This window comes from Sinocyclocheilus grahami, unplaced genomic scaffold (genome assembly GCF_001515645.1).
Source record: "Sinocyclocheilus grahami isolate Dianchi unplaced genomic scaffold, SAMN03320097.WGS_v1.1 scaffold648.1, whole genome shotgun sequence".
Classification (NCBI taxonomy): domain Eukaryota; kingdom Metazoa; phylum Chordata; class Actinopteri; order Cypriniformes; family Cyprinidae; genus Sinocyclocheilus; species Sinocyclocheilus grahami.
In genome coordinates, this window is record NW_015505827.1 from 600,928 (window position 1) to 614,678 (window position 13,751).

At 36.5% G+C, this 13,751-nt stretch overlaps 1 protein-coding gene across 1 annotated transcript in view; it reads right to left on the minus strand.

Moving 5' to 3' along the window:
• The window catches only part of LOC107558533 (ephrin type-A receptor 3-like), a 37,038-nt gene that overhangs the window by 12,370 nt on the left and 10,917 nt on the right, over positions 1-13,751 (minus strand). Inside the window, exons 3-4 of the mRNA XM_016242184.1 lie at positions 874-1,029; positions 383-736 (exon numbers count right to left, since the gene is read on the minus strand). Of these exons, the coding sequence (XP_016097670.1) occupies positions 383-736; positions 874-1,029 (510 nt within the window). The remainder of the gene's footprint in view (positions 1-382; positions 737-873; positions 1,030-13,751) is intronic.

A 13,751-nucleotide genomic window follows, 5' to 3' on the forward strand; every position in this document is an offset into this window, starting at 1 on the left:
AAATTTATTTAATTGTTTTATGTTCAATGTATAAGAATATTACTCTGTGTGTGTGTGTATAATATAATATCATATAATATATAATATAATATAATATATTAATTAATTAATTAAAATAAATAAACTAAAAAAATTAGTTGAATGTATTAATACAAGATTAGTTTCAAGATTTGGCTTCTATTTTTTTAATCTTAAAACTCAGTAGTTAACATGATAAAATAACTGCAATAATTTATTTAAAAAATAAATTAAAGAAAAACTGAAAGTGTCTGCTAATTGCAGAAATTAGCTTTCAGACACCAGCTTTGAAAATCAGAGGCTACTAATAAGCAGAAAAATCGTTAAATAGAGAAACACCGAATTTAGATGTGTGACATCTCACCTGTCTGACTGGTGGTGACGTTGACGGACACTAGTTGACGTGGACTGGGGCTGAGATCTGACACTCCGTTCAGGGCTTCAATGTTGAAGGTGTAATTGGTATGAGGCTGCAGTCCTGTGACCAGAACTCTGGGGTGCGTCAAGCCAAACTGCCTGGGGTTGAAATGCGGACCGCTACCACAGGGAACGCACTTTTCCCGGTCTCCTGCAGCCCCTGCTTCTCCAGAGCACTTCCTGCAGTGGACACTGTAGGACACATCTCCACGTCCACCACTTTCACGAGGAGGACTCCATTCTAGTGTGACTGCAGTCTCGTTCACCATGGAAATGGGATTGCCGGGTGCCGAAGGTGGCCCTGATGAACATACACACAAGTAAAGCACATCAGTTGAGCACTTAACCAAATCAAATAATCAAAACACAATAATGAACTGGATGTTTCAATGCTTTATTTTTATTAATATTTAGGAAGCCACAAGATCCTTAGCTTACTTGTGCACGCCATAGAGCGAGGGTCCAATTCGGCCCTGTAGAAGCCTCTCTCACACACACACTCAGAAGCCTTGTCCTGGTGGGAGTAGCTGTGTGGGGGGCACTTCACGCAGTACGCATCCATAGCAGAGGCCTTGTAGAAGCCTGACCGACATGCTATCGAAGAAGAAGGGGAAAAAGTTTGATTGTATTCATATTCAGAAAAATTACTATTGTAATAAATTACATAAATTATATATAATATATAAAAGTATAGATAATAAATATTAAATATTAAAAGACAGATCGATGTACACAAGTACATATCTCCATTCTGGCTCTTAATGTTTTTTTCCTCCTGGAGCATCAGTGAGCGTTTGAACCTTACGTAATAGTTGCATATGAGTCCCTCAGTTGTCCTCAGTGTGAAAAGATGGATCTCAAAATTCAGGTAAGAACACAGTATTAAGAATCAAGGGGATGTAAACTTTTGAATGGGGTAATTTTTATAAATAAATTCAACTATTATTATTATTATATTAACCATTACATTATTTATCTTGTGGACTATATGTAAACATATTTTGTGTGAAATATCTTATTCAGGTCAGTACTAAATAAACAATAACATGCATTTGGTATGATCCCTCTTATTTTGGTAAAGTATTTCCAAGGTGTATGTAAGGTGTATGTAAACTTTTGACTTCAACTGTATATACACTTATATTGTACATATATACACACACATACTTGTTGACCTATTTCTTATAATGTGTTTATTAAAAAACACACAAAATTAGATATATACATATGTATAATAACTATCCTTCCATCCAACCATTTCCTTCTGAAAAGGGAAATACACACACGCTGGTGTTTATCAAATTAAAAATGAGGTCATTTGAATATAGAGATTCTTAAAGTCACAGTAGCAAACACAGCCTGTTGTGTACTAATAATACAGTCAAGTGAAAAAAGGGTTCAAGTAAAACTACATTATGACTGATTTTGAAGCAAGAAACCTTACGCTTGACTGCCATTAGTCAGCAAGTGTAGGTTATAAGTTATTTCTTTTCATTTATAAATTGGGAAAAAATAAAGCAGCAATCTGAAGAGAGGAGTTTTGTGATGTTATCTGAGGGAGGTTTCCTATCAGCTCTCGTTACCTCCTCCAGCGAGGCATAACTAACATCCCGCTGCAGCATTAGCCTGACTGGAGGCACGTGGCGGCCATGTTTTCTGTGTGTGTGGGTCCTGAGTTAAGTTGGAGCTGAGTGAGTGTGATTGGTGTGGGTGTGTGTGTGTGCGCGCACATTAGAGCACTTTCCCTCAGGGACGCCATGCCAGACTCCCATGTTGCCCCTGAACTAAAAGCAAACCCTAGATTTCTGCAAACACATCCCAAACATGTCAGTTCTTATCAGCCACAGCACAATGCCTCCAACATATTTCCCTTTTCAGGAGAGGCTTTTCAAAGCAATGATACTGTACTTTGGACCGTGCTAATGGAGTGTAGAGTGACGGCAGCTTTGAGAAGCAGTTAGAGGTGGATATAGGTTTCAGAGGTGTTGCTTGTAAATTTAGCAACGTTAAGTGACTCAACCTACACTGTAGTTAATAACTCAAACACAGATGCTGTCTTGTGCTCCAAGACAACTTCATTAGAGAAGTTAATATTCACCATGGTCATTCACCACTCACACACAATAAATTACTACAATTATTATATATTACTATGATTATTATGTATTGAAATTATAATATTACAGAATTTTTTTTTAATATTTACTATAAAATATTTCATAACATTGTTATGTTATGATATATTTGATTAAATATTAAATATCAGAAATATCATTACAATAAATTACTAGTATATATATATACTTTTTTCCAACATGATGTTCAATACAGGGGCCAGAAAAATCCCATTAATATTCAATAGCTGTAGAATAAGAATTACATTGCACACTTTAGAATTTACGCTCACATTCTTGACCTCAATCCATTAACTGACGCTCTGATTTAACACCACATTACCATTAATTAACGGCCGGAGATGTTTCATAATCAATAAGACCGCTGTCCCTCTTAATTAATTAATCAGCATCTTTCAGTTCCCCACCAACCAATCAACAGCGGTTTATTGCCAGTATGAAGCGTGAAAAGGTCAAACGAGTCAAAACATGAGCAGATGTGTCTTTTAATGAGAGATAAAGTCATGTAAAATGCCATATTCTTTCTGACCAGTCCAGTTTATTTTTGTTATTTAATATTTTGGAGTTTATTTTTTGGCCTAAAAAGAATTTCAGTTAGGCTTTCTTCAACACGAATGACAAAGATTTCTCCATCTATCTCAATCTAAAGCCATTAACGCAGCCACACAAACACAGCAACACACACACACACACACACACACAGAGTGAGAAAACATGAAACAGATAATGCTTTAGTAAAGATAAGACCCTCTCAGCGGGAGATCTTTCTGACAGATTAAAGGAACAAGAATTTGCTCTAAATGCTTTTACTTCAATCTGCCGAGAGGCAATCGGGACCAGCAGAATTAATAGTTCATGAGCGGAGCTGCTTTGTTTACAGCCATTACTGGAGAAACCGCTAGTTCTGCCGCTCTCACAGCGCCTCCTGCTGGCAGACAAGCAGTTTGCATTTTCAATAATAAACCCATTTCCAGCAACATGCTTTTGTTGTTGCTCTATTTTTTTGTTTTCAAAGAGAAATACACACACGCTGGTCTTTATCAAATTAAAAATGAGGTCATTTGAATATAGAGATTCTTAAAGTCACAGTAGCAAACACAGCCTGTTGTGTACTAATAATACAGTCAAGTGAAAAAACGGTTCAAGTAAAACTACATTATGACTGATTTTGAAGCAAGAAACCTTACGCTTGACTGCCATTAGTCAGCAAGTGTAGGTTATAAGTTATTTCTTTTCATTTATAAATGGGGAAAAAATAAAGATTATTGCCAGTATGAAGCGTGAAAAGGTCAAACGAGTCAAAACATGAGCAGATGTGTCTTTTAATGAGAGATAAAGTCATGTAAAATGCCATATTCTTTCTGACCAGTCCAGTTTATTTTTGTTATTTAATATTTTGGAGTTTATTTTTTGGCCTAAAAAGAATTTCAGTTAGGCTTTCTTCAACACGAATGACAAAGATTTCTCCATCTATCTCAATCTAAAGCCATTAACGCAGCCACACAAACACAGCAACACACACACACACACACACACACAGAGTGAGAAAACATGAAACAGTGTCCCTCTTAATTAATTAATCAGCATCTTTCAGTTCCCCACCAACCAATCAACAGCGGTTTATTGCCAGTATGAAGCGTGAAAAGGTCAAACGAGTCAAAACATGGGCAGATGTGTCTTTTAATGAGAGATAAAGTCATGTAAAATGCCATATTCTTTCTGACCAGTCCAGTTTATTTTTGTTATTTAATATTTTGGAGTTTATTTTTTGGCCTAAAAAGAATTTCAGTTAGGCTTTCTTCAACACGAATGACAAAGATTTATCCATCTATCTCAATCTAAAGCCATTAACACAGCCACACAAACACAGCAACACACACACACACACACACACACACACACACAGAGTGAGAAAACATGAAACAGATAATGCTTTAGTAAAGATAAGACCCTCTCAGCGGGAGATCTTTCTGACAGATTAAAGGAACAAGAATTTGCTCTAAATGCTTTTACTTCAATCTGCCGAGAGGCAATCGGGACCAGCAGAATTAATAGTTCATGAGCGGAGCTGCTTTGTTTACAGCCATTACTGGAGAAACCGCTAGTTCTGCCGCTCTCACAGCGCCTCCTGCTGGCAGACAAGCAGTTTGCATTTTCAATAATAAACCCATTTCCAGCAACATGCTTTTGTTGTTGCTCTATTTTTTTGTTTTCTGAAGCAACTCGGAGCATGTTTCTCAATCTAAAGCCATTAACACAGCCACACAAACACAGCAACACACACACACACACACACACACAGAGTGAGAAAACATGAAACAGATAATGCTGTAGTAAAGATAAGACCCTCTCAGCGGGAGATCTTTCTGACAGATTAAAGGAACAAGAATTTGCTCTAAATGCTTTTACTTCAATCTGCCGAGAGGCAATCGGGACCAGTGAAATTACTAAATCTATCCTTTCTCAGTGTCATGCTGACTTAGGGCTGGACAATAATTCAATATCAATATGTATCGCGATATAATTTTTTTCAATAACGGTGATATGATTTTTAAACACATTTCCGATATTTCGATATACATTACCAGTGTTTCCCATACATTGATTTATTTATGGCATTTGACTTTGTTGAATAAACATGAGCACTGCACGTTTTAAAACCAAAATTACTGTTCAACAACTTTTGACTGGTATGTTAGCCTATAGTTTGAAGTAAAAAATATTCATATTAATAAGGAGAGTCTGAGATTTATTTGACAGTGATTTCACATTTCTTGTTTGTATGAAGGCTAAATACCAATAAAAGGTGAACATTTATTTATTTGCGCCATTTTTTTCCTAAAATATTATATCGTTTTATAGGAGTAGGTTTCATAGAGTTGGCAAATTAATTTTTCATAAGTTTGAAGGTACAGACATCTGTTGTGGCCGTTCTTGGCCGTTTTTATGAGGCTTTTTTAATAGTGTTCATATCGATATCAGAATTATATCGTATCGACCGAAATTAAGAAATATATCGTGATATAAATTTTGGCCATATCGTCCAGCCCTACGCTGACTGTATTTTGTTACCTAGCCATGCTCTCCTTATATTTACAGAAATGTCTTAATCCACATGACCACAAATATAAAAAAAGCCATTGTTTTTTAAAGCCAGAGCTCAATGTGCTACATAGTTCCTGCTTTTCTGTACAAAAGAAGTATATACACAGATGTGGAAATACACAAAAAGTCCTTTTCCCAAATGTCTACACTGCTGTACTAACTAAAGCTTTATGCTAACAGGCTTACTGAATTCTGGCACAAATCTGGGAGTATTCACTGACCTAAATAAAAACATTAAAAAACATAGTTTTCAGGGTTATGAGGTGAAGTTCTGCTGCATGGGGTGTAAAACCACAAGACCTGAAGAGCGTGCGATTGTTTCTCCATCACCTCTGATGGTCAGCGTGAGGTAAGAGGTGTAAAGTCTCCGTGGCGGTTTGGAACAAAGCCTAAAATGAAACAGCATGTGTGTATTATGGTTTTGCACCCTCTCTGTGTTCAGTGCCAAACCAGAGAGCACTTGGAAAGCCCGGCCTTTTGTGGAACCCAACAGGTCTAGTGTGTCAAAGCCAGAGCAATAGCAACAAGGCAGATTTCCACTACGCCTGCTAACCGCAAATGAAAGTATGTTAGAGGATATGGAAAGCTGTGAAGGACAGATCCAGGAGAAGCAATTTGCCCCTAAGTGGAGAGCAGAAAAGCTCTAGATTAATTGGTCTATCTGAGATCATCAGAGCTTGAAAACATCCTCCAGCAAGGTGAGTCCACCATAATGAAATCTTAATTTAGTCAAACAAAATGATGGTTTATGCTGGTTTGGTGCAGGTATAGCCAAGCTATTAATCAGTTACACTAATTTTCTATTAATTTATTCAAAACATTAAAAATGCAATGCATGCCCTGAATACACCTCTTTTATGATGAACATGTCTCGAATATATAAAAAACATTAAAAACATTTCTTCACTTTTTATTAATATTTGAAAAACTTTTGTCCACCAAGATCAAAGTTATGAATTTTACATTGAGAACAAAATGTCAACACAAATTATTGATGGGAGAGGAAAACAATCGATGTAAAACAGAACATACTGAGATCGTACTTTTGCTCATGAGCAGAAGACAGAAAAGTGGAACATCTCAGCGAGATTTCAGATGGCTTCCTTATCAAATATTTACATTGGTGTGATTGGTGTCCCCTTGACTCAAGATAATCAATAGCTTTTATATATGATACCTTCAGACAAAAAGAGCAGCACCATCATGGGAATTAAGTAAGAGAAAGCAAGCGAGAGAAAAATGAACAGTGGAGCACTTGTATTTTATTTATTTTTCTTCCTGGGAGGAGGAGGATGAGAGACATGTTTGGAGAGTGTGTTTAATGCCTGGTCCATGGGGACGAATGGTTGCTATTAGTGTATTTCTCATTCTGTCTGCAGCCTCAGATTCATATTGAATGAGGCAGATCAATAGACATCAACCCAACACCTGAACAGCTAACAGAGACCCTTCTCCATCACATAGATCAGGGACACCACTTTACTACCGTTAACAAAAGTTAAAACAAAAACTAAATAAAAATAAACTTTAAAAAAAATGAATACAACTGGAAAAAACATTAACTTATTTGAAGCTTAAAAGCATTTAAAGACTAAATAAAATAAAGTAAAATTGGTAGCCCTAAAATACAAAAAATTAAAACTAAAATAGAAACTTTTGGGAAAGTGAAAAAATTGAAAACTAATGAAACCAAAACATCTTACTATTATATATTGTAAGACAAATACGTAAAATAAGAGAAAAAAATAATTACATTAAAATTAAAATAAGGGACATGAGATATAGTGTACCATGTATAAATCATAATAAATTAATATGCAACAATGTAATCCTCAAATCTCTTTAACATCTTGCTGTTATTTTAATATATCCTAGACCGTAATAAGATTAAATGTAAAGAAAATCAAGGCTTTTTTATTAAACAAATTTTAACAATATATCTGCAATTGAGTCACATTTTACCACGAATTAAGGGGGGGAAAATCTGAGACAAAATTTAGGCTAAATCAAACATAAGTCTATTAATGTGTTCAAAATACCATGATATTACAATCTAATAAAATGCCATCACCACAGTACTTTTTGTAAGGACAGACAATACAATTTCACAAATAAAATAAAGCATTAAAAAAAAGAACATGTCATCTGTGTCAAGTCAATCCAGTTAGGCTACTATGTACACCAGTCTTCAATGAAGAAGATGAAGGGAGTTTTTCTCAGATATGAGAGACAGATTTTCTTCCCCCCTGAGGGGGAGAGTGAGACGGTAAGAGTGGCATCCCTGCTTCAGGTGCCCCTTTCAATTTAACAGCATTGCGGACCTACTCAAAAAAGCAGAACAGCGTAACAAAAATAGGGTCAGAGGAAAGCTGACCGCAGGGTCCCATACCCACAGAAACTGCGCATTCTATTACCTAGGGAGAGAGGCTTATGTACTAGTTTCCATGACAACATAATTCCAAAACGTTCCCTTCATTGAGTGTGAATCAAGACCTAAATAGTAGAACTCCAGGGGGATTGAAGAGTGAAATTTTATCCACACGTAGCGAAGGATTCATACAAACTAAAGCAAAGAAAAGCGCTTGGAAACGTTAGCATCTCAAACACTTTCAAAGGACTTTAAATAGCCAACCTTCAGAGGCATGTTTCATGTGCTTGGCCTTCAAACGGACAAATATGGGCTCCTCTAGACTAGCTCACATTAGTATTTTGAAGTATAATCATACGGCATTCTCTTTTATGCATACAACATGAAATTTGATGGCTGACCAAAAAGGCGCCAAGAAAGCGTTGGCGTAGTGATCATTGAAGCTCCGTTTCTTACATCTAGACTTTGATGTTTGCTCACCTTGACTCACTGATGCCAAACAGCCAAAATGCATCAATATCAAAGCGCCACTTTCCATATGACATGCTAATCGAGGCTAACAGTTAGCCTCTAGGGTATTTCAGCATATTTGTCTTTGGGTATCCATGTTTGCATTTCTGTTGGTAAGCAAATGACCTGCTGAGCCCTTTGACATACAAGACTAAACAAGGTTCTTCACATTAGCAGAACTCGATCTCACCTACAGGAATGGAAGTGTTCTGGTGATTATAGCGCTGTATTGATTTAGCGTCCGGTTGCACAGCAGAGACTTTTTAAAGTCTTTTCAGCCATTTTTACCCTGGCCATTAGGCAATGTAGCATTGATTTTTGGAGAAGGAAAAAAATCCAACCCATCCAGGCTGACGACTGGAGAATGGTAGAGCCAGACTTTCCTCAAATCTCATCCGCTAGGAACACAGCTAAAAGGTAATTTGCAATATTCACACAGAACCAGCCTGTTCTGGGCCTAAACCTCATCTTTAACCCTTTAAACAGAAAGATTATGGAAGGAGTTGATCCCAGAAGTAACAGAGGATATCAGACCTTCTCAGAGGTCAAACTCTTTAGCTTCTCCAATAACCATGGTTGCACAAATGGCTTAAAGTCACATAACACAGATTCTACCTGGCCTTCAACCTCCGAAATACCCATCCAATTACCTCAGAGGTGTCAAGAGAGGGTTTAAGCATCTCCACTGCTGGATTTCTCCTTTGTCTCAATCTGCTCTCAATCTCCCTGGAGTGCCCTTTCTTTGCAAAGGCTATTTCCCGCTTTCCATCCATCATGCACAGCGTGACAGAGTCAATCTCCCAGGCTTTGCTGGTACACCTAGCTGGAACATCCTATCAACCTAGTGGCATATAATGTCCACTTGAGCCAAAGACAAAACGTCTACTTAATCCTGTGAAATAACCGGTAGAAGCAAGGTGGACAACTTTATCATGATCCAAAAGTGGAGCTCTACAATTTTCCATTAACCATCACTTCCACCTACAGCAGATTTTCCAAGTATAAGAAGAATCACACACACAATAAAACCACTTGCGAATGATTGCGGAGCCTATACGAATAAACGTCCAATAAGCACTTACGATATAACTAGATTTCTACGAATGTGAGAAGTACCTGTTCGTACTACTATAGCTATACATAGTTACTAGGGTGTTTTGGTTAGTAGGTGGCTGCTTATGTACCCAAGTCAAATCTGGTCCCTAGATATGGCTACTTCAGTGCAAGTCTATGGGATTTTTATTCACTTGTTTTATAGTCGAACAGCCAAAATTCTTACGTTTTGGATTTGTAAAAAACTCTAGAAAGGTAATAACAAAAAAAAATAAATAAACGTAATAAAATGTAATAAATATATGAAAAGAGAATATAAAATAAAATAAAAAAATACATTCAAATCTATCGTAACAATAACCGTAGTGCTTTCTAAGCAGCTAATGCACAACATTTTTTTTTTAAATCTTATTGAATGTGGTTTGCATCCAGTCCGTTCTACTCAAACTTACAGCATACTCAATACTTCAGTTTTCCTGCAGACTTTGTAATCAGTAGGGCTGAAATGAAAAGCAGGTGTGTTTGGAGACCAGCGGTCTTGCTGTTATTTCAGTGGGGTGAGCTATAGAGCGGGCGCAGTGGGAGCCTCTGACCGCAGCTCTTGGGTGGAGAGTTATAAAAAAGAGATTATCCATACATGTGAGAAAAGTAGCAATAAAAACGAATTCTTCTCCGCTTACCCGTGCCTTTCTTCTTGCTGTCTGTGTACAAAGCTACAGCCTCACTATATCAATTTAAAATCACAGGAATATAAAATAAAACTACTTCAAGCTGAGTTTCCAAAGCAATGCATTATTTCTGAACACAGAACAGCCATTAAAATAGCTGCTGAAGTCTCCCTCGTACTCCTGTTTTCTTTTAACATTCTGTGTCATGAAAAGTCAAATAGATTTATTCATATTGATCCATTTAATAAGCCTTCCAGTGTCTAGAATTTAGCTTGAGAAGATTCTTGTCCTCTCTAATCATACAGGTTAATAGCAAAATTCAGATTTACTTGGGAGATGTCTGTAATCACAAAATGTAGACCATGTCTTTAAACCAGTCAGCACCAGACTCCGAGTCAGCGCTGGAAACTGACTCCTCTTAAAAGGCATTCTCTCGTTTTATTGATAGTGGCTCCATTTCATTACACATGTGCAAATGCTATTGGATATTTAATTCCTGTCTCTCCTGTGGCTCCGCCTTTTTTTTTAATGTGGGAATAAATGTGGGAACTTTCAATGAACAAGACATGGTTGCGCTCTAACAGAACAGCTCACAGAGAAGTTTTTGTCCCTTAAAATTGAAGTGAAAACCCCTTTTAACTCCAAAATGTCCAATGTATTTTTGGGTGAAAAGGAATGTTCCACAAGGGGTGGAAAATGTAGTGTAGAATTTGTTAAAAAACAGTTAATGTCATGTGGCCTAAGGAATAAAAATAAAACCTTTTAACTCCAAAATCTGAAAAATGTAGTTTGTTAATATCATTCAATAGTCATTCAATAGCTTGTGTGGCCTAAGAAAGAAATTTGTAAAATAAAATTTTAAATAAAAATAAAATTTAAATAAATAAAACAATAAAATGTGGAAAAACTCAACTAAAATTTAATTAAATTAAATTATAAAATAAAATAATCCTTGCAAAGGGTTATTTGATTAAAGATTACAAAGACCAATTTTTAAATTTGGATTAATGTGCACCAATGAGTCATGGACAAGACTAGGAAAATGCAATCAAGTAAATAGGGTCCATACGGATTTATGTTGACTTTAAATAAAGGAGTCTGAGTCAACCAGCAGACGGTGTCTCCTGGTCGTAAGGCCCTCTTGTCATCTGCAGCCCGCCAGATGAAATATTAAAAGAGTTTGGAAAAAATAATACAAGATGACTGTTGGTTGCACGTGTCGGTGCCTCCACGTGCCGGCTTCCTTCTCAACACACACACACACTGAAAAAATATATTGGGAGTGCCATTAAGATACAGAACAGGTGTAGAAACAAATCCCATTACAATGTCACTGTGAGGCAACATCAGAAAAGAACACATCACAATGCCGGGAAACATAGGGAGAAGTGTCCATACTGAACATGAACAGACACACCATTATGTTTTTTTAATGGTTAATTTGACCAAACTTTGTAAAAATTCCAGTCCTCTATTACTGTCATAATGTGATTTGTGAATTTCTCTATTAAATATCATAATGTTCATATTTTAAATAGGAATAATAGGCCTATTGTGACTTTTAAACTGCGGGTAATTGGGAGGAATGAGGAAGAAATGTCTAGTTTCCTTAACATTTTTCCTTTTCAGTAAAGAAAAACTGTGAAGCCAGACTGTCAGTTTTACAGACTGTGAAATACAACTTCTACTAAACGCATGCAAAAACATTCATAAATTCATCCTGTAGACAGAAAATGAAAATTCAACGATGTGCTAAACTCCCTAGATGAAATTTTAGAGTTCTGTAAGCTGTCAATGTCCCTGTATAATTGATGACGCTCTGAGCCTTTGATGCTTTGGCTGTGGAGTTTGTCTTTCCTACAGGGGTCCACACCCAAGACCCAGCAGCTAGATGAAAAAAACCCACAGGCTACATCTGGTAGCCATTCTGATGTTCTCCAGCAGAGCTCACAACGATCTCGGTTTAACTGCTTTCTGAGAAAGAAATGCACAAATCTCAAAACTCCACAGCCCTTAAACCTATGAAGACACCATCAAAGGAAATTAAGTATATGCGCTATGTAATTGTCAATAGCTTAGCGATACCATCACTTGTTTTCCATCAGCGTTTGATTTGGGCGTCATTTATATTTTACTCTGCCCAGATCTCAGCATGCCAGAAATCTGAAACGCGAACATGTTCTACAGTTCCCTTAGAGACAACGGCATGCGAAAGAAAACAAGTATCATGATTCGTCTGTGTTATGACAGTTGGACCGTGAGCCTAAATTGCAGATTGGCACTTTGCCATCCACTGACAGGTTATTCCACGTAGTTTACTATCGGCTACTAAAGTGTTATTGATCTGAACAGCAGCTGGAGGTACAGAAATGTGTAGATGACATGTCGTAGACAGTATGATAGAGGGCTGAGATGGCTAGACATTTTAGTCAGCAACTGATTAACTAGAAGCCACTAATAAAAACAGCATAAATCTTTATTATTTTTACACAGTTTAAAGTAATGGTTAAATTCAAATGAAATACAGCTCTGCATAGTCATTAAAATAAATAAATATTTTTACATGAAAAAATATTTTGTGAAGGTTTAATTTTACATGCAGGCACAATTTAGATTTGTCCACAAAACTAATTTCAAGCATTTAAGCATTAGGATTTAAAGATCGTGAGAAATATAAATTCAGTCGAGCGCATCCAAACTGGCTGGCAGTGTAGCTACACATGAGCATCTTTTTCTTCTTTAAAAATTTGTTCCAGAAATAATATTATTATCAAGGGTAAACGAAATGGCTATTGCAGATGTCTTAAGCTGTCTTTGCCAATAAAAGCTTCTCCGTTGGAAGAAAAACTTGCACTCAATGCAGCTCATACACACACTTCCAAACTGGCAATGAGAAGCTAGAAATATGCTATGCAGAGAGCTCAAAAGCATATGGGAGAAGAAAACCGCTCCGGTCACTGAGTTGGGCTGAATGTTGAACAGGCACCTTCATGGTTCACTGAGCTGTATCATCAGCATGTACCAGTGACGGTTAAATGATTCAGTATATGTATGTCCACAGTGCAGAAACCGTATATCATGCTTTATGTGTTATGGGACCTAAATATCCACAGGCATGTTTTGTGGTTGGATTCACTGGCAGTACCAAATAAACAGAGCAGGGTGTTTTTTTTCACCAAATGATGATGTATAAATACAAATGTCTCAAGGGTCCCTCCTTCAATGTATAATATGATTTAATATAATATAATATTTATTATAACATAATACACTACTACATGTCAAAAATTTTGAATTTTCTTACGCTCACCAAGGCTGCATTTATTTGATTGCGAAATATTATTTTATATTTTTAAATAAAAATGTTTTTTTTAAAGAGCTAGAGGAAATATTTTCTTTTAGAATTTACTTTAAAATGTAATGTACTTCTGTGATGGCCAAGCTTTTTAAAATAGAATGTTGAAAAGAACAGCATTT